Source organism: Lynx canadensis, chromosome B1 (assembly GCF_007474595.2).
Source record: "Lynx canadensis isolate LIC74 chromosome B1, mLynCan4.pri.v2, whole genome shotgun sequence".
Classification (NCBI taxonomy): domain Eukaryota; kingdom Metazoa; phylum Chordata; class Mammalia; order Carnivora; family Felidae; genus Lynx; species Lynx canadensis.
In genome coordinates, this window is record NC_044306.2 from 133,508,429 (window position 1) to 133,530,041 (window position 21,613).

The window sequence follows — 21,613 nt, forward strand, 5'->3', positions numbered from 1 at the left end:
TTACTCTGTAGCCACAGGTCCAGCTTAAAAACCTGGGTTCTCTTACTCAGAGAAAGGAGAACAGATATTATGGTTCATCTATGAGCTTTGCCACTGCTACAGACTGGTTTCTACATTTTAACAACAGCAAAAGAATTTTTTTGTGGATAGGAGATTATGAATATACAACTTGATTTTTCCCTCAAATACAAGCATAACTTATTTAACTTTATATCTTTTCTCTATTTAGAGGGGTCATTTGACTGTTTCTCAGGGGAAGGATGGTCTTTCCCTGGGAGGAATAAAAATGTTCCCCCTTTTTCCTAATAATTTGGATTTTCATCATCTGCCAGATGGACCACCAAATAGGTACTATCAGGGAATACAGAAAACAGAGCTATTGGTGGGAAGGTGAAGGGAATTTGAAGCAAGAGGCCAGGGAGGCTAGCTAGTTAGGGTGGCAGAAGGAGGTGGGAACTCTACTGTGATCGTAAGCAGGAAACATTGAAGAGGGGACCTTCCATGAAGAAAATTTTGCATGATATTACTGAGAGTACTACTGTAAAGGGGCAATGTTGGGATGCCTAGGAGCCATGGTAAATCACAGCTGTCATCAGCCTACCCCCTGGTCTTCATCCAGGAACACCATATTGCCTTCATCTAGGCCCTGGGTACTTAGTTGTCTGTAGGCCTCACCATATGAATACACACTCATGTTGGTGTCTGGGCTAGGCTGTGAATCTTTCCTCTGCTGCCTTTTCGGAGTGAAAAATCCCCTACTAGTCTAAAGGAAACTCTTCGATGTTTGGGGCAGTGGTGGCATTAAAGTGGGCTAGCTCAAATCCCTGAGGTAGAAGAGGATGGAGCAGACACCCCCATTACATATGTCAGAAGCAAAGTGAGAAACCATAAAGGAAAAGATTAACCAATTTTGCTATAAAAAATGAATAACTTTGACATATTGGTAAATAAAATTCACAGATTTCAAAAATCCTTTCCAACTCTAAGAGTGGATGATTCTATTGATATATTGAGGTAGTTTGTGACAATAAGTCACAAATAGTAAAAATTACGTATATTGTCTAATAAGTATTGATTACACTGTTCCCACTGTTCCAAGGAGTCACTCTCATCAAAAGCTTTTGCTTACAGGGGCGCCTGGGTGGCTCAGTCGGTTGAGCGACCGAGTTCAGCTCAGGTCATGATCTCACGGTTTGTGAGTTTGAGCCCCGTGTCGGACTCTGTGCTGACAGCCTGGAGCCTGCTTCTGATTTGGTGTCTCCCTCTCTCTCTGCCGCTCCCCCACTAATGCTCTGTCTCTGTCTCAGAAATAAATGAACATTAAAAAAAAAAATTAAAAAAGCTTTTGCTTACAAAGATGCATTAGGGTAAGAAAAAAAATGTTCTAAAAGACGAGGTAAGTCTATAACAGTCAGATGTACCTAAGTGTTAAGATGGAGAAAGGATGGGGAGTGGAGAGGAGAGAGATGATGATCCTGAGCACTTCATTAACATGTTGGACTCTGAACAGCAACCTACTGAGTATACTCCATGTGTGGGAGATGAGGTGAGGAAGTCTAGAGAAGGATATTAATTTACTCTCAACACCGTTATTCAAGCCCATCTAACTCTAGAGCTCATGCACTTTCCACAATACCAAGCTGTCTGTCTAAAAACATGCCAAAAATGTGTGAAGATCCTTGCTTTGAAAACATTCTTTAGGGCTCAAGTCATAAAACATGGCTGGTTCTAAGATAATTGTGATATAGAACAAAGCTCATATTTCAGCAGTGTTCTCATCATTAGAGATTTCCTGCTCACTTATAGCTCAACATCCATTACTGATAAACACACACTAATAAGTGTAACATAATGGTAAAGAGCAAAAATTCTAAAGCAAGTCTGCTTTGTTTTACCCTCAGCTTTGTGACTTGTGACCTTGTGCAAGCTGTGTCTGTGTCTCTCTTTGTGCCTCAGTTCCTTCATCAATAAAATGGGGGAGAACAAACATACCTACCTGATAGAGTTTTGTGAGGATTAACTGAGTTAATAATCAATGATATTATTAGAATAATTGGGAAAATTTGAATATGGTCTGTATATTACAAAATGCTCTCATAGCAGTGTTTAGTTTCCTGAGAATGAGAATGGTATTGTGGCTGTCTAGGAGAATTTCTTATTTTTATACTAAATGCTGAAGTATAGGAGTGAAGCATCATGATGTTAAACCCTTTAATGGTTTGGCAGAGGAGTCTGTATAATGAAGAAAGGCACACAGAAATAGAGCTAATGTAAATATAGCAAAATGTTTTAACCATTGATTAATCTAGGTGAAAGTTATAATAAGGCTGTTCATGTATTAGCTTTCCAATTTTTCTAAAGGCTTAGAATTTTTCGAAATAATGAGTTAGGAGGAGCACCTGGGTGGCTCAGTTGGTTAAGTGTTCATCTTTGCCTCAGGTCATGATCTTGCAGTTCATGAGTTCGAGCCCTGCATTGGGCTCTGTGCTGACAGCTCAGAGCCTGGAGCCTGCTTCAGATTCTGTGTCTGCTTCAGATTCTGTGTCTCTCTCTCTGCCCCTCCCCTGCTCATGCTCTGTCTCTCTCTCAAAAAATAAATAAACATTAAAAAAAATTTTTTAAATAAAAAAAATAAAGAAGAGACAATTAGTTGATGCATGTAATGCCTTATAACTGTTAGCTATCAGACTAAAGTCACTTTGAGGACTGGATTCTTCATTTCCATATGCCCAATGTCTAAACATTATCTGGTCCAATAACAGGTGTTCAGTGCATCTTATAAGTGAATAAATAAAAAGATGAATGATGTTTGTATTCTTACTCCTTACCATTATCAACTTTTCTTCAGTATATTTGCTTTCAGGTTTAAAGTATGAATTGTAGTTAAGGCTTTGCATACCAGCCCTCTTTGGTGTGTGTGTGTGTGTATGTGTTTGTATGTGGATGTGTGCATATGTGTGGATGTGTGTGTGTGTGTGTGTGTGTGTGTGTGAGAGAGAGAGAGAGAGAGAGAGAGAGAGAGAGAGTTTTCTACTGCATCCATTCCCTACCCCATTTAAAACCTAAATCAAATAGGAGTAGGGTTGCCAGATACTAAATAGGATATTCCATTAAATTTGAATTTTAGATAAATAATGATTTATTTAGTATAAATATGTCCCAAATAGTTCACAGAGGTCAAATCGTGCACGAAGCATACTTACTTCTACTAAGGAGTTTTTCATTGTTATCTGAAATTCAAATTTAACCAGGCACCCTATATTTTTGTTAAATCTGGCAACTCTAATAAAAGCCATTTCTTCTCCTGATGTGTATGGTTGACCATGCCCGCAAGCATGTCAAAATATTAGTTATGTTGATTTATCCATGATAGAATACTTCTAGTTCTTCTGAGTTTTAAAGCATAGTAGAAATAAGCTTTTATCCTTTAGCTCAGTTATTCCCCACTGGTCTCATATTTTTCAGTTCTGAATCTCTCATTTTTTCCGTAATTATGATATGGAAGATTGCATTTTTTATTTATGATAAAACCCATAGGTAGAATATACATAAAGGTCACATAAAAATACATGAAGATGATAATTAAACACAATATACAGAGTTGGATAGGCAGTGTGATTAAAGAACTACATATTTTGTTTATAGTGTCATTAATGCCAATACATAGAAGCACTTCTTGCATGAAAAGTATGTTTTAGCAATTAATAGTGCAAATATGTTAAAAATATTTATAGAACTACAACCTCCAAACATTTAATTGAACTCAATCTCATGGATTGGTTTACCACTTGATAAATGGCCCTGATTTATAATAACCCTTCAGTAACATACCAGGGAAAAGCAACAAGAAGCCCATTACTCTCAGAAGCAATTACAGAAAATTACTTTGGAACAGTAGCACCATTCCACATTATAATATGCACATTTGTTGTATTGCACCTTCCTGAGTTGAACTTTGAAAATGGTAGCCACACAAAATGCCAGAATGAATGAATTCATCCAAGGCTGGACTTTCACTGGTGGTAGTAGTAATCTTGACCATCATAGCTGTCATAGCTGTGCCCTTTATAGTAGCTGTACTCATCCTCATAGGCTCGGTAATTATCGCCACGAGGTTCTCCATTCTCGTTTTCATAGACTTCATATCCATTGTCATATTCATTGGTGCCTGTTTGTTCATACTCTTCCTCATATCCAGTGGTGGTGGCTTCCCTAGATGGTCGGATGGTGGTCCCATAGAGCTCTGGTGGTGGGGTTGTAGGTTGAAATCCACCATTTGGAGAGGTTGTAGTCGTGGAGCCACCATTGTCCTGCCTTCCAGCCATTGTGGTTCCTTCTGCATTGACTTCAGTGACACTTTCTTCTTCACCTTCTTCTCCAGTGTTTCCATCACTGCTGCCATTGCCATTTTCTACCTCTGTGCTGTTGGTGCTGGTGCTGTTTATGCCTTGTTCATTTTCATCCACTTCTTCAGTTTCTTCATTTTCTTCATCTTCCTCTTCTTCTTCATCACTTTCCTCCTCTTTTGTAGCCTTTTTTGTATCCCCAGCCTATAAGGAAAAGTTTAAAAGGATCCAGATTTGGTGTGAAAATATAAAAACTTAAGACCATTATTTCATCCAACACAGGCTGTACCTACAGCCTTGTTTCAGATGTATTTTTGAATTGAAGCCAGTTTAACTTACAAAAGAATTGGTGAGTGTTTTAAAAATTCAGACCTAGTACCTTTGATGGGTGTTTTAGAAATTCAGAATTAGTACTTTCGTCATTGGGTTTTGATAGAGAAAATGTACTTGATAAATAAGCTTTCCTTGTGGGAGATGCTTCCCATAGCTTTGCTATTCACTTTGTCTGTCTTGGAATCCTCTTCCCTGAAATGCAGTGGCATCTTTCAGGACCTTTTATCCATTGCCAAGATGCTTGTCCTTAGTCTTCTGTTATAATGTGGAAAGTCAGTGTAATAACATGGGAAGAGAATTTGCCTGGGAAAAGATATTTCCTTACTTGTAAACAGGGAAATTGAACCTGCTCTTGCTTTTTCAATGAGTTAATGAAGGTAATGTAGAACACCTGTGTATAGTGTCAAGCTAACCTTAGATTTCAGTAAAGAAATGAAATCAGATTTAACATTTTTGAGGAATGATTACCTTTTTGGGAAGTTGGATTGCAGCTAAACCTATGTTCCCTGTTCCAGGTGTGGTCTCCTCTCCATAGCCAGGTGTAGCAGAAAGGGTGGTGTTCTCAGCCTCAGATTCTTCATCTTCATTTTCATCAGAATTTGCATTCTCTTCATTGTTTTCTTCTTCATTTGAAGCTTCCTGGTAAAAATATCCAGAGCAAGAAAAGTTAGTTAGTTGGAAGAAAACTCAAAATTTACTGGAGTCATGAGCCATTACTGAGAAAAATGTATTCCTCAGCCAGCTCATCACCTAATGTTAACAATTCTGCTTCCTCTTATGACATTTGCACTTCTCACTTCTTAGAACTCAACTCAGAGTTATTTCATTCTACTTACCTCACTATAGTCTGTTTTAGATATTTCTGTATTCTATTTTATCAATTCAAAAATGTTTGTGTAATAATTTCAGCATATCTGACTACATGGTATTTTATTCTACAGGCTTTAGGCTCTTAAAGTCTTACCAATACTATTATAACATGGTAGTAAATAAATGCTTACATTTGCTGACAAATAAGCTGAGAACTTATACCTGTTATTCCTTATAGCAGCCTTGTAAGGTAGGATTATTGTTCTCTTTAGAAAGGGAAAGTGAGGGACGCCTGGGTGGCTCAGTCCGTTAAGCGTCCAACTTTGGCTCAGGTCACGATCTCACAGTTTGTGAGTTTGAGCCCCGCGTCGGGCTCTGTGCTGACAGCTCAGAGTCTGGAGCCTGCTTCAGATTCTGTGTCTCCCTCTCTCTCTGCCCCTCCCCTGCTCACGTTCTGTTTCTCTCTGTCTCTCAATAATAAACATTAAAAAAAAATTGGAAAGGGAAAGTGAGCTCAGAAAAGCTAAATAACTTGCTTAAGGTCTTATGCATGAAGAAGCTGTATCTTTCTAATAAAAAAACAAAAAAAACCCAGCCCTTTCTAATGCACTATGATGTTTTTGTTGAGGAAGAGGATTTATGTGGATTGTTCACACTACACCTAGGATATTTTTTCAGAAAGGAATTTTTATGGAAATCCCCCTCTTCAAACAAATTGATTGCATTTCTTATTTACTACCAAAAAGAAGCGAATATATTTCATTTGCTTTCAAGTGTATTTAGAGAAAAGAACCATATTTAATTCAAAATTTATCTGGCAGTATATAAGCCAATTTTGTGTTGTATGCAGTATTCAGAAGATTTTAGACATTTGACACACAATCAATTTTTCTGTGCAGTGAAGAAACTAAACACTCCAAGAAAATTTTAGTGGTTATATTATGTTATTGCATGATTTTTTAAAAAAATTAACACTCCTCAAATGAATGTTTATTATAATCTTACTAATCTTACTATATAACCTTATTGAACATTTTATTCTTTGCCTTTATGTTGTTAGGCAGTTATTTGTTAATTGAGTTAATCTCCCGATGTGATTCATAGCTAATATTAAAAGTCAGGGATTCAGGGGAGCCTGGGTGGCTCAGTCAGTTAAGCATCCAACTTAAGCTCAGGTCATGATCTCACAGTTCGTGGGTTCGAGCCGCACACAGGCTCTGTGCTGACAGCTCAGAGCCTGGAGCCTACTTCGGATTCTCTCTCTCTCTCTCTCTCTCTCTCTCTCTCAAAAATAAATAAACATTAAAAAAAGTCAGGAATTCATACAGAGAGTTTATTTACTTTGAATAAGTACTGGAAGATTGAATTCATTTCAGTGTATCTAATCTCTTTAGATGATGACTTTAAGATAAGTTTTAAGACTTTAAAACATGGATAAAGAAGATGTGATGTGCGCGCGCGCACACACACACACACACACACACACTCAGCTATGAAAAAGAGTCAAATCTTGCCATTTGCAATAATATGAATGGAGCTAGAGAGTATTATGCCAACTGAAATAAGTCAGTCAGAGAAAGACAAATATCATATGATTTCACTCATATGTTGAATTTCAGAAACAAACCAGCACAGGGGGAAAAAAAGAGAGAGAGAGGCAACCCAAGAAACAGACTCTTAACCATAGAGAAGAAACTGATGATTACCAGAGGAGAGATTGGTGAGGGGATGGGTTATATAGGTGACTGAGATTAAGGAGTGCACTTGTAATGAGCATCTGGTGTTGTATGGAAGTATTGAATCAGTATATTATATACCTGAAACTGATATTACTCTGTATATTAACTAATTGGAATTTAAATAAACACTTAAAAAAAGATAATGCACAGATTTCAAAACAAAGTGGTAGAAGAAAAAAACGTTTATATAAAGAAAAAAAATAAACACAACCCAGGTTTAGCTTGCCTTATTACTAAAACAGAGTGGCTAAAGAAGAATATGTTTGTTTCATCAAATTTGTAAATTCCGATGTTTCAATAAACTCTTGGGGCTACTAGAGTCCACCCCTAAACAGTCTTTAAGCCAATTGTGTCAAATATCCCACAAACACCATACTGTTTATTTATTCATGTTTATGCTTTATTTCAACAGACTAAATCTTTCAGGGCAGGAGGAGGAAAGATTCTTAGAGTAGAACATATAATTTGGGTCCTGTACCATCTTTTTACACGTGAAAAACCTAAGGTCCAATGAGATAAATGACTCACATGAGGTCAAATAGATGGTGGTTCACTAGTGGCAAGGTCATGAGTAAAGATTCAGACTCTCAAATCATGAAGTTCTACATTTTCTCCTACAATGCCCTTTCTTTTCTAGATACTTTCTTTTTTTTTAAATATAATTTATTGTCAAATTGGCTAATATACAGTGTGTACAGTGTGCTCTTGGTTTTGGGGGTAGATTCCCGTGATAGATACTTTCTTTAAGGATATGCTGTTGCAGTGAATTAAGAAGGAAAACAGGTCAGTCTGTTGATGGGTATTAAGCTTCAAATATCTTTTTGAATAGAAAAATTAGTATTAATGTTTTAAAACTGTTATTAACCCACTAGACTGGCTAAAATGGCTGAAAGACAACTGTTGGTGAGAACGTGGAGTAACTGATATACTAATAGAGGGAGATCACAGTGCATTTGCTTTGGTTACATCTACTTAGGCTGAACATATGCATACCTTTTGGCCTCCAGAAATAAATGCATGTGTTCACCAGAAGGAGTACTAGAATGTTCATAGCAGCTCTCTTTGGTATAGCCCAAACTTGGAAACTGCCCCAAAGGCCCATCAACAAAAGCATAATACATTGTGGTATATTCACTTCATAAGATACTCACAATGAGAATGAATGACTTAGAGCTGTAGAACGATATGGATTAACTTTTGAAGTTGGGAGTAGAAGACGCCACGCAAAAAAAGAGTATATGATATATGATTCCATTTTTATAATATGCAAAAATGGGTGAAAACTGTTAGGATTCAAAATAACAGTTGCTTTTGGTGGGTTTGGTTAGTGAGTAAAATGGAACACAGAGCATATGCTGCTTTTTGATATGGGTGCTTTTTGAAACTGTTCAATTTCTGAAATTTCAATGATCTGTATACATATGATAATTGTGTTGTATATATTATATTTTTATAAAGTTTTTTTAAAAGTGAAGCTGAATAGTTTAGAAATGGAAAAAAAAAACTGTGATCATCATCAAATAGAAAATATGCCTAAGCACCCTCTAATGTGAATACCATTCCTGGAGACTATGTATTTAACCTGAATTGCCAATGAAATTTTAGGGAAGAAATGGGGAAAAAGGAAGTTCTAGAATCTCTTCATGATAGAAGCCTTCAGATTTATGTACCCACTTTTCTATGATCACTTTTAAATTTTTTTTTTTTCAACGTTTATTTATTTTTGGGACAGAGAGAGACAGAGCATGAACCGGGGAGGGGCAGAGAGAGGGGGAGACACAGAATCGGAAACAGGCTCCAGGCTCCGAGCCATCAGCCCAGAGCCCGACGCGGGGCTCGAACTCACGGACCGCGAGATCGTGACCTGGCTGAAGTCGGACGCTTAACCGACTGCGCCACCCAGGCGCCCCTATGATCACTTTTAATGAATGATGTTTGGAGTATTTATTCCTCTGAAGTTTTCAAAACTAAACCACAAATATTTTTTGGGCACCATATATCGTAGAAGAAACTGTGCTAAGCAGTGTGAGGAGCTATAAGGAGGATACAGTCTGTTTTTCCCCAAACTGGATATGAAACCTATGGTCTCTTGCCCTCTGGGTCATTAGGAGTTTGCAGGTAAGTTTTGGGAGGATAGTAAATGTTCAGAGATTGTTGACAAAATTTTGAGCATGTGTGATTTCATCATAGTTTTTAAACCTTACTGTCCTCTATCCTCAACCTCCATCATAACAAATGAAGAACCATTGCCAAAAGGTATGCAGTCTAATTGGGAAATCTACCTGGCAAAGCAATTTTGTGATCACCGTACAGCAAAGAGCTGTAGTTAAATAGATTACCCCAGCTTAGTTCTTGTGTAAGATTACTATATGGAACTCCTGGCAAAATTTTGTGGGATTTAGTAGGTGGCATTTTTCCTGGTACTGGCTTGGTATTCTTGTAAGGTCTTCCCTTAAGCTATTAGGGTAAATTATAGTACTGGAAATGATACTTTTATGGTTAAAAAAATAAAATCAAACTAATTATTTGTCACTTTTAAAGTTCCCATACCATTTTGTTTTCAAGATAGCAGATGTTTATCCATGATCCATTTTTGACTGTCATTGCCCCTTCATAAATAGCACTTAAGAATACCTGAATTTAGAAGGTCCCCAAAGCAGTGGATAGCTATAATTGACTATCCAGGAAAATGTACCTAATTAGTACGTTTTCTTGAGCAAGAGTGTCAGTTATAAACAGGTTAGCACAATTTCCAAGGTATACAGATGAATTTTAGCTGTGAACTACACTAATTTGAGGTCCTATGGAGGACTATGTATAGAATATGTAGTACTATATGTACTTATACATCTTGAGTATTTGCCTTTATGTAAGACCATAAATTTTATTTTTAGACAAAATGACATATGAAATTCCCATTTAAAAGAATAACCCTACTTGGTGGGTCAAGAAAAACAGATGAATCATAATAATATTGTAGAGGATATAAGATTAGCTTTTCATACACTACCCACTTAGTAAGTTGAGCTTAAGTTCAGTCCTTAAAACAAGTATTGCACTGAGTTTAGGTACTTGTCTTTTACCATCCTGCACTATCCACCTAAATATAAATGATACTCCCTTTTCTTTTTATCAGAATGTACACTTCTTCCAACTTATAATGGAGACATTTTTGTTTTTGTGCACCACTTATAGGTAACTTGAATGCCAAATGCAGTAGCATTTTAAACAGGTCATTTTAGTTTATTCTAATTTAAATAATATTCTCCTTGTCCAAAATAGAAGACTGTGGGTAGTTGGTAAACTGGCAATGGCTTGTTTGCTAAGTCCAGACTACAGTAGACTAATTTCCTATTTGTTTTCATGCTGCCTGGTTTGTTTGGAAAAATCCTGCAGAAATTCCTTACCTCTTCTTCTTCCTCCTCTTCTGAACTGTCACCGTCTCCATTTTCTTCAGATGAGTCACTACTGCTCTAAAAAATATATATATATATATATGTATGAATTCATACATATATGAATATATGGGTACATACATAGGTACACATACATTCAACACAAAAGGAGATTTCCTGCTGATTGAATTAAGGTAAAATATTCACAAATATTTACTCAAACTAATTAGTATTGCCATCTTGATTTATTTCTCATGTGAATTTAGTTCTCATGTGAATCTGAGAAAAAGATATGAAGAGATTGGGAATATATAAAATGAGGTTGGAGAGAAACAGGTGCTTTATAATGATCAAGATATGAAATGAGGTAGGCATTTCAACCCCCAAAAGCATAGGAAATATGTTAAAACATTTTGTATATAAAAACTAGAACAATGAATCATGGAATTGCCTATGTCTGCAAGGACAAGATGATTATCTGATTCAATTTATTTTACAGAGAAGGAATCAAGCCCAGAGCTGTTTTGATTTCTCCAACAGTTCGAGGCAAATGAACTAACACACAGATCACGTTGTTTTATTTCCTTTATAAAATATAAATGAAATGATGATTAGGGTTGTTATGAAATAAAAGTTGTTACTGAATGATTCTCTTAAATAATGAGCTCTCCTGATGAATTTAAATTAGAATTTGACTTGAAATTAAATTTGCATATAATTTTTAGTATCTTTCAGTCTAATTAAAGCTAATCCATAAAATAAGCCTCCCTCTATATATAAATGAGATTTTATATATATGAGGTAAAAATTATATAAGAGCAAAATTAATTCACTTCATTTAGGAAAATTACAGAGTGCCGTGCCTCTAAAGTGCTCAATATTGAATGAGAACATTTTAAACCAAGGAGTCTGTGTATAAAAATATAATTATAAGTTAATGAGCTTTGCTACTTTTTAAGAGGAAATATAAACCCAAACATCTCTTACCGAGACTTTAAAACAGAGGAGACTTTTTATCTTCCAATGATAAATTGAATTTTCCCTCTTTTTCTGCAACTACCCCTAATGGCACCAGGTAGATAAATGGATACCCAACTTAAGATTCTGTCATTTTTTAAAAAAAAAATTTAATGTTTATTTATTTTTGAGAGAGAGTCAGAGCGTGAGTGGGCGAGGGGCAGGGAGAGAGGGAGACACAGAATCCAAAGCAGGCTCCAGGCTCTGACCTGTCAGCACAGAACCCAACGCAGGGCTTGAACCCGTGAACTGTGAGATCATGACCTGAGCCGAAATCCGGCACTTAACCGACTGAGCCACCCAGGTGCCCGAAGATTCTGTCATTATCTGCCCTGAAAATCTTAGTTTTGATTCTGATGATCCAATTAAGCACTGTGGGTCTTAGAAAACAGAGCTGCAGAAGAACCTCAGGATTAGGGATCAGATATGAGGAAGCACTTGTGTGTCAGTCCTGCTCAGGGCTGTCCCTGTATGGCTCATTCTTCATGTGGCCATGCCATCCACCCAAGAAAAGAGAATTATTTGTCCTCTTGAGCCAAGAATAACTAACCTTGGGTGTAAAAGAGAATAATTACATCTGCTCTTCCACTACCATGACCTTAAGGGTTGTGCTTTCCTAGCCCAGAGGGTGAACAAAACATAATATCACATGTAAACTATTTCTGTTTGTTAGTTAATAGAGAGGGCAGCATATTTCTGCAATGTATTTTGTCTCAGTGGGAGTGTTTGAATCTTTTTATAGGTTTCCTCACCTCTAGCCTTCTTGCTATCCCAACCACTCACTCTTCAGTTAGTGTCTGCAGTGAGAACAATTTTAAAACTTCATGAAATCCCCTGAAACCTTGGCATTTTCTTTTTTCCTTTCTTTCATTTATGCTTTATTTCCAGTTTGTAACTAAGTCATATTCTTCTGGAAGTCAAATATGTATATGACACATATATGTATGTATGTATATTTTACCATTACTCCTTTCAGCTTCTATCACTCCCATTTATTCAATCCCCAAATTACATTTCAGACATTGTTTTGAGAATGAGGATAGTAGTAAGAGATGAAGTTGGAAACATAGGCAGTCTCCCTGTGTCAAGCACTGTGATAGCTAAGATAAGTCCAATAAAAGAAATATAAAGTTTCTGCCCTCTAAGAATTCACACACAATTCAAATAATATTTGAATCCTGAAAGAAACAGTTTCCTCAATTAAAAATGCTTAGGGTATTAAGCTTATTTATACTTCCATCTCTATAGCTAAGCAGATAGATAAGCAATGGGTAGATTGTTGACAGCTTTGAAATTAATATGACATATTTTATGGAAGTTGGTATTTTAGAAACGATTATATATAAACACATATTTGTTTGATTAAAACATTAATTTCAAAGCCGGTACAGCCAATGCATTTTGTGATGACAATCTGGGCACCAAATACTTGATAGACTTAAGAGAATAAATAATATAGAGCTATGGAAAATATATAAGTAGACATGTAAGGGAGAAAACTCTGGGAATCAAACTTTGCAAAGTAGGAGAATAGATCATAAATACTAGGTCAGACTGATGGATTAGGGCATACATTTTATTGGATACTTTTTAAATACAACTATTTTACAAATTCTACATTATTTGAGATGAATTTATCTGTATATAATTTTTCTAAATTTTTTATATTAAAGATCTACCTAAAGATCTTTGAACTTTGAATTTATCAGGAATGAAAAATATAACCTCTCCTAATACCTTTTCGCTATAGATATTTTAATTGGATCACATTTATATTTCTACAAAAATTGATAGTTGGGAATAGCTCTTAAGTATTTGATATTTTAGAAAAATTGAGGAGCTATTCAGAAATTTAAATTTATTACTATTTCCATTGAGTTTAAAAAAGAGAATGAAGCACACATTTAAATGAGCAGTGTTTATTTGTGGGCCTGAGGTATACCAAAGAATGGAAGACAGTTCTGAAAACCCACAACTCTTGTATCATCTTTGCTCATATTTCTGTGGCCACACACATTCCATAATTATTGTGGTGCTATAAATACTTTAAGATTATCATTTCCTATCATTGTATGATTTGGAAATGGGTTAGCCCAACATATGGTAGGATGCTCTGCCAAGCCACTGTGCTGAGGCATCATTTTCAGCATCTTGACTGCTCTTAGTGTCCCAGGAATCCTGGGTCAGATGTGCATAATTGGTGCCCTGAACCCAAACCGTATAGTAATAAAAATAGCACAATTCTGGTTTGTCAAATATTTTAAATCAATACCACACCCTCCAGTTTTCAAAGGCCTTCTTCGCCGGTAACCCATAAAAAGAGAAATTCTTATTTTTAGTATTTGTTATTTTCCTTTTTGTTTACAAGTTTTAAGGATGTTTTTCTCACAAGCTTTTAGTTTACTTCATGAATTTCTTTCTTTCCTCTGCAGTTTTTGAACCATGCTTCCGTTATAGCTAAGCTTCAATACTTGACATACTGCTCTAGTGACCAACACAGGTCAGAGGTTCAGAAAATCCTCAGCAATCACGAATGTTATTTTAAATTGTCTCTGCTGTTTATGAAATCAATTTTTTCCTTACCAATTAAAGGACTCTAAATTATTAGGTCTAAAACAGCTGTATGACAGTATTGACTCAACTATAGTATGACAGTTAGTGGCCTTATCACTGTCTTAATTGTCAACAACCGGTAAAGTTGTCCATTTTGTCAGTGTTAGCCACAATACCTGAACTCTATGTACCAAGGTATTTGCTTTTATTATATCATTCTAGACTGGGCCCAAATGGTTTTATTCTCTGTGTGTATATCTCTGCTTTAAAAGAGAACTTAGGAATAAATTGTTTTGTATTAAAAACAGACTTTTTGTAGTAAGTCTTTCTGGCTGAATTTTAGTGAGAGTTGAATTTTGGCATTTTGTAGTTAAATTTGATTACCTTTAAATTATAATGGGTGAGAAAGAAAATTAATTTTTATACTTACCTGAACTGGAAATCGTTTTAGAGGAGGATAAAAGTAGGCATTCTTGTAAAGGTAATATCGTGGCCTGTACTTAAAGACCTGCATAAACAGAATAAATAATATATTCATGTTTAATATGCAATAAGTCTAGAGTAAGTATAGTCAGACCAAGAAAGTATGCTAAAATTAATTACCCCATTTTCTTCAGAATCCTCTAATTTGGCTCTTCGATGCAAATTTTTCATCTGTTTAAAAGAACATTTAATCATTACATACATGAAAAGACAAAAATGGAAATAACTATAGGTTTTTAATACAGAACTTACTGAGAAAGCACAGGCCATTCCCAAAATGCTGAGCAAAATTAAAGCAGTCTTCATTTTGGTGAATGCTTCTGGAATTAATGAAGTGGTAAAGTTAATATATATTAAAACTAAGAGTATAACTTTTTTTTACTCATACTAGAAGAACTGTTTAATTGGTTTTTGTGTCCAGTTACAGTTTTGACTAAGACCAAATTTCTGGCTTTTATTTCAAAATTGTTCCTCTTTGTTTTTAAGTGGTAGAAAACTGACTTTGTTCAAATAATCTTGAATTCCATATTTGGTTTTATCTATCTATCTACCTATCTATTTAAATTTTATTTCTTTTGAGAGAGAAGGAGTAGGGGAGGGGCAGAGAGAGAGGGAGAGAGAGAATGCCCAGCTCATGGGACGTGGGGGCTCAGTCTCATGACTGTGAGATCATGACCTGAACTGATATCAAGAGTCAGATTCTTTCTTAACTGACAGAGGCACCTAGGAGCCCTCCATATTTGATTTTAACCTATCTGCTGTGATTTGTCAGTGGCAGACCATTTCATTACTGTAAGGGGCTTGAATGCTTAGTGTACTTCACGTTGAGCAAAGAGGCTTCCTAATATCATTGACATAGGAATGTCAGCTAAGGAATTGAATTGTTAGTATATGATCTGTTTTGTTTATAATTAAAAACTAAGTAAAAATTGAATACATTTATATGATTGCTTTTACATCAGTGATTGTACAACGGGTTTTGAACTATGAGTTTTTTTTTTTTTAACATGAGAAATAGGAACTGTTTTCCTGTGGTTACCTTAGAGAAAAAAACTTTCTTTTTTTTTCAGTGTATGAAATCCATAATATGTGAAATACTATTCTCATAGCATGTAGCACCAAACAGCCATGTCTAAGAGTGATTCTATGGGAAGAGCTCATCAGACTTTCACCTTGGGATATCAGGGGAAAATTTCCTCAAATTAGGTTGTTCTCCAGCTCCATTTAAGCTTTCCATCACTAGTGCGTGAGACTATCACAGGATGGATCAAGGGCTCTTCAGGGTCAGGGCAATAGACATCATGGAGACGTCAATGCTATGGAAGGATTGATTCTGAAATGCAACTCTCAGAATGGGAATAGTTCCCAAACAGTCCTGGGGTTTGCAGTCATACAGAGATCTCACTTCTACATAGATTCCTCATAAGTAAAAAGAGAGGGATAGTGAAATCATATCCTACTTTAGTTTTATTCTATTTGATAAAATCCTACTTTAATAGAGGTTGAATAAACTTAGCTGAAAGTCTACTAATACCCATCCACTTGCACTGACATATACATTTAACTGAGAGTGCTTAAGTGAGAGTGACAGCTTTGGCAACATTTTAGAAGCAATATGTAATGGTGGTGGCAATTTCCCCATAAACACTTTTGGAAAAGTAATATTTAAAATGTATGAAATCCATGTATTCTGTATTCTGAAGTTTGATTTTGCATTTTGTCATTAGCCAGAATTTATGGCATCCTTACTGAGTATCTGACACTAAAACATTACACAGAATAAGACTTAACTTGAAGAAGGTGTCTTGGGTCCTAAGTCACACTCAATTTGTGGCAGACTGGGTCTTCTGATTTTGATGCCTATATACTTCCTCATAGTTCTGTCTAATTTTAGTAAAATTCTTAGTGACCACACCACGATAAAGAGGCTTTGCCCCAAAGGGGGCCTATCTGTATAAGATGTTTTTATTGCTATTGGGGTGCTTAAGTAATACTTCGAACTTTTGTCACCCATGGTCAGACTCACCGGCAAGTGGGAAGATTATTACTCTGTAGCTTTATGAAAAGAGTTGGAATATTTATAATGTCATAAAGAACTTGAAACTTAAGTAACATATAATTGTATACAGGGTTTTGATTACATAAATTTCTCATAACAAAGCATAAAAACAACTAGATGAAAACATAGTAGGAATAGTATAAAAAGAACCAAGTGATTCATGTAGGCAGCAATTGGCTGCCTACATAAATTTCATTTTATTTACTTTATGATTCATAAAAAACAAAGACGTCTATAGTGACCACTACTAACCCAGACAACAATTCAAACATTCTTAAAGGATAGTTTTGAAAATCTAATTATAAGTTTTCATTGGGAAGAGTATGATAAACTACCAGCATTATTTATTTCTCTAGTGTGATGTATTTTTCCATACTGATTTTAGAGATACGGGATATTAACACTTGGAAACCAGATATATAACATATTGAAAAGATATTGTGTGTAATTGAAGTATAGATTAGGCATAATTTATGGAGAAGTCTGCCTACATTGAGGCAGATTTAGAAGTGAAAAATAGTATTTCAGTCAGCTTATCTTGAATACATCAGAACGAGGAAACAGTTATTTGTGAGATGGAGAGATAGAAAGTAGTTTTATAGTTTACGTGCACAATATTAAAAACTTATTTACATGCATAGGTTAATAAATTTAACCTTTTGGAAAGAATCTAAAATCTGAGGTACTAGTTTAATGAGAAGCCAGTGTTAAATTACATACAAATTACCTTCTATACAATGCAGTAGCATCAGCATTTAAATAAAAAAATTCAAAGCCACGTCCAGAGATCTAAAATGTGGAGTGTTCGATTTTAAGAAAATGAAGTTGTCATATTAAATCTTACCCTTTTGCAGTTCTGGAGTGAGGAGACAGGCTCACAGGAGTGAGTGACACAGATTGAATATTTCCTCTGCTCTCTCACTCACTCATTTGCTTACTGTGACTGGCTATAAACTCTTCCTTGCCTTCTAACAGCCAATCACTGTCAGGGGCAAGTGATGTCAGAATGTGGATTCTCACCAGAAAACCCCCAAACTTCAACACTTTTTCAAGACACGGGCTCAGTTAAATAAACATGAAATGTGGTTCTAGTGCCAAGAGGTTTGCATTGTGGAATTTAATTGAAGGTTAAGATGAAGATGAATAGTTTGAGTTCTGAATATATATAATAATACACTAGATATGAATTAAAATAAATAGCAAAAGATTTAACCATTTAAAAATTTTATAATCATACAAGTTTTCAGTATGTTGAAAGGAAAGGAAACTTATTGTCATCAGATACAATCCTGTATTATTAATTTAGTAAAAAAATCAAATAATAAAGTGAAGGAGCTGATGAACAGTTAATATTTTAATATCAATATATTTTTTCTAAAATATGTTTGACTCATAAATTAAAATTGATATAATTAAAAACAACCCCATAAATTTTGTTCAGTTTACCAAACCGTGAATTATTGAGCTTTCCACTGAACCAGGACAGTGGAGAGCCAGCCAGTGTTCTAGGACATGAAGAGCCAAATATAAAAAAGATCTGGTCCCTGTCTAAAATTTACACAGTTTCATAGAGAGACAGACTTATAGCTGTAAAACACAACAATGAAAATATCTACAAGATTTAGAGATCAGAATAGAAATTTGCTAGGTTATCAATAAGGGAGAGGTTATCAATAAAGAAAAGGAAAGCATTCTTAGGAATAGATTTAAAGGATACAGAAATGAATGAACATAATTACACCAAAACTGTCTAATATTTACTGAGTGCTCTCATGCTATTTCTGTGCTATTTCAGTCATCCCTCACACATACAGAAAATAATTCAGTTAGATTATCCCATTCTACGAGTGAGGTAAGTGAGGCACAGAGATGGTATGTCCTGGGTTGCATGGCTAGAAAATGGGGGAATATAGAGATCAAAGTCAAGTCTATTTCTAGAGTCTACTTTTAATCACTATAGATCCTTGTTGGCACATTCAGAGGGCTTCAGTGATTCAATAAACTGGAATATAGTGAGTAGAAGTCATGAAGATGAGGGTGGTTGAATAGACAAAGACCAGATGATGGAGGGGACTCTAGGTTGCACTAAGGAATATGGATTCCACTGTGGAAAAGAAAATATCAAAGGGTTAACGCAGAGAAATAATATATTTAGATTTGTAACTTAGAAAAATCTTTTGTTGACAAGGCAGATCTGGGTTGAGGAAAGCAAGATAGTTAGGGAGGAGTGGGACTCCAAGAAACTTTTCTAGTGATTCAGGAAGTCAGTGACAAAGGTCTGAACTAAAGCAGGGGCCATGGGGGTGGAAAGGATGGAACAAATGAGAGAGATGTCAAATAGATAAAATCGATAGGACTTAGTGAAAGTAAGAGAAGTGGAGAAGCCTAAGATGATTTCTGAACTTATGCCTTGGGTAATTTTGTGAGTGGCGGGACCATATCTCATATCATACCTAGCAGAGTAATTGGTATATTATAATCATTCAGTGAGATGTTAACAGCTTATGATATAATGAAAGGAGTAGAGAACTGGGAATGAAAAGACTGGGGGTTTGTTCTTGATTTTACCACTGTGTGAAACACTTGACTACCATGAGGCTTCAATTTAATCCATTTTTTAAAAATAGGGCAATTTCGGGGTGCCTGGGTGGCTCAGTTGGTTAAGCGTCCGACTTCAGCTCAGGTCACGCTCTCGCGGTCCGTGAGTTCGAGCCCCGCGTCAGGCTCTGGGCTGATGGCTCAGAGCCTGGAGCCTGCTTCCGATTCTGTGTCTTCCTCTCTCTCTGTCCCTCCCCTGTTCATGCTCTGTCTCTCTCTGTCCCAAAAATAAATAAACGTTAAAAAAAATTTTAAAAAAAATAGGGCAATTTTCAGCCAAAAATGAACCAGTCACTGTGTGCCTCTATCACCTGTGAAGCATTCTTGCCAAATAAATGGACTTGAATCTGATGAAGCCTCTCTATGTACCAGGTGAGAGAATATACTAGGCACAAAAGAATATGTAAAATGACACCACTGGGGTGTATTTAGCAAAATCCAGAATGTGGGAAACGTTATAGGACATGTTACCTGGTTTATATTTTATTAGCAAGGAAAATTTTAAAAGAAGAAAGGGAAAACTATAGATAAAAAAGACTTCAGAGTCATATCTAGAGAAATTATGAAACAATTGGAGAAATGTTGCTCACCATTTTATGGTATTATAAAATTATTACTAATTTGGGGGGAATAGTATTGTTCTTTTTTTAGAAAAAAGTCTAATTTCTATTGAACTCATATATTTAAAAAGAATTTAATGTTTGTTTATTTTTGAGAGAGAGCATGAATAGGGGAGGGGCAGAGAGAGAGAGGGACACAGAATGTGAAGCAGGCTCCAGGCTCTGAGCTGTCAGCACAGAACCCCATGTGGGACTTGAACTCACAAACTGTGAGATCATGACCTGAGCTGGAAGTCGGACACTTAACTGACTGAGCCACCCAGGTGCCCCAAACTCATATTTTTTAATTGAAGTATAGTGACACACAATATTACATTTGTGTACATTTGTACAACATAGTGATTCAACAACTCTACCTTATTCTCTGCTCACTACAAGTGTAGCTACCACCTGTAAGCATACAATGCTATTACATTCCCATTGACTGTATTTCCTATGCTGTACCTTCCATCCCTGTGACTTACTCATTCCATAACTGGAAGCCTGTATCTCCCACTCCTCTTCACCCATTTTGTTAATCCCTCCATCCTCCTCCCCTCTGGCAACCATCAGTTTGTTCTCTGTATTTATGGGTCTGTTAGTTGTTTTGTTAGTTTTCACATATAAGTGATATCATATGACATATGTCTTTCTCTGTTGGACTTATTTCACTTAGTATAATATCTTCTAGGTCCATCTGTGTTGTCAAAAATGGCAAGATCTCATTCTATTTTATGACTAATACTCCATTGTGTGCATATACCATATCTTTTTTATCCATTTATCAATGGACACTTATCCTGTTTCCATATCTTGGCTATTGTAAATAATGTTGTGATGAACATAAGAATGAATATGTCTTTTCAAATTAGTGTTTTTGTTTTCTTTGGGTAAATACCCAGTAGTGGAATTGCTGGATCATATGGTATTTCTATTTTGAATTTTTTGAGGACCCTCCATACTGTTTTCCATAGCAGCTATACCAATTTACATTCCTACCAACAGTGCTGTAGGGTTCCTTTTTCTTCACATTCTTGGCAACACTTGTTATTTCTTGTCTTTTTGATACTAGCCATTCTTACAGGTGTAAGGTGAGGTCTCGTTGTGGATTTGATTTTCATTTCCCTGATAATTAGTAATGTTGAGATCTTTTTATGTGTCTATTGACTGTATGTATTCTTTGGAAAAATGTCTATTCAGTTCCTCTTGCCCATTTTTAATTGCATTATTTGGGTTTTTTGGTGTTGGGTTATATAAGCTCTTGATGTATTTTAGAAATTAACCCCTAATTGGATATATCATTTGTTAGTATCTTCTGATATTATTATGTGTTAAAAAGAATTGTTATATTTTAGAAATTCATGGTAAAATATTTATGGATAAAACAGTTATCTGTGGGTGTGGATGAAGATGAAACAAGATTGACTATAAATTGATAATCATTGAATTGGTGATAGGTTACCCTAGGGATTCATTATACTGTTCACTTTGTGTATGTTTGAAATGGTCTATAAAGTTTTTTTTAATGTAAATAATTGAGTCAAATCTCTAATCTAGTCAGACTCTACCTATTAGTTGACTAGATATATTCATGCATGGTCATTGGAGCATTTTTTGTAAGGAGTCGTGCTAGAGAAAAAATAAATCACAAGTCCTTACTAATTCTACTTTTGATATAATC

General features: G+C 35.6%; 1 protein-coding gene across 1 annotated transcript; it reads right to left on the reverse strand.

The window, feature by feature from the left end:
• Positions 1-3,574: 3,574 nt before the first annotated feature.
• On the reverse strand, positions 3,575-17,659 carry LOC115512440 (integrin binding sialoprotein). The gene is made up of 7 exons (XM_030313466.2): positions 17,580-17,659; positions 14,929-14,996; positions 14,797-14,847; positions 14,624-14,701; positions 10,636-10,701; positions 5,148-5,318; positions 3,575-4,550 (listed from the first exon to the last, which is right to left on the reverse strand). The coding sequence occupies exons 2-7, from the start codon at positions 14,980-14,982 to the stop codon at positions 4,014-4,016; spliced, it is 957 nt and encodes a 318-aa protein (XP_030169326.1). The 5' UTR covers positions 14,983-14,996; positions 17,580-17,659; the 3' UTR covers positions 3,575-4,013.
• Positions 17,660-21,613: the final 3,954 nt, after the last annotated feature.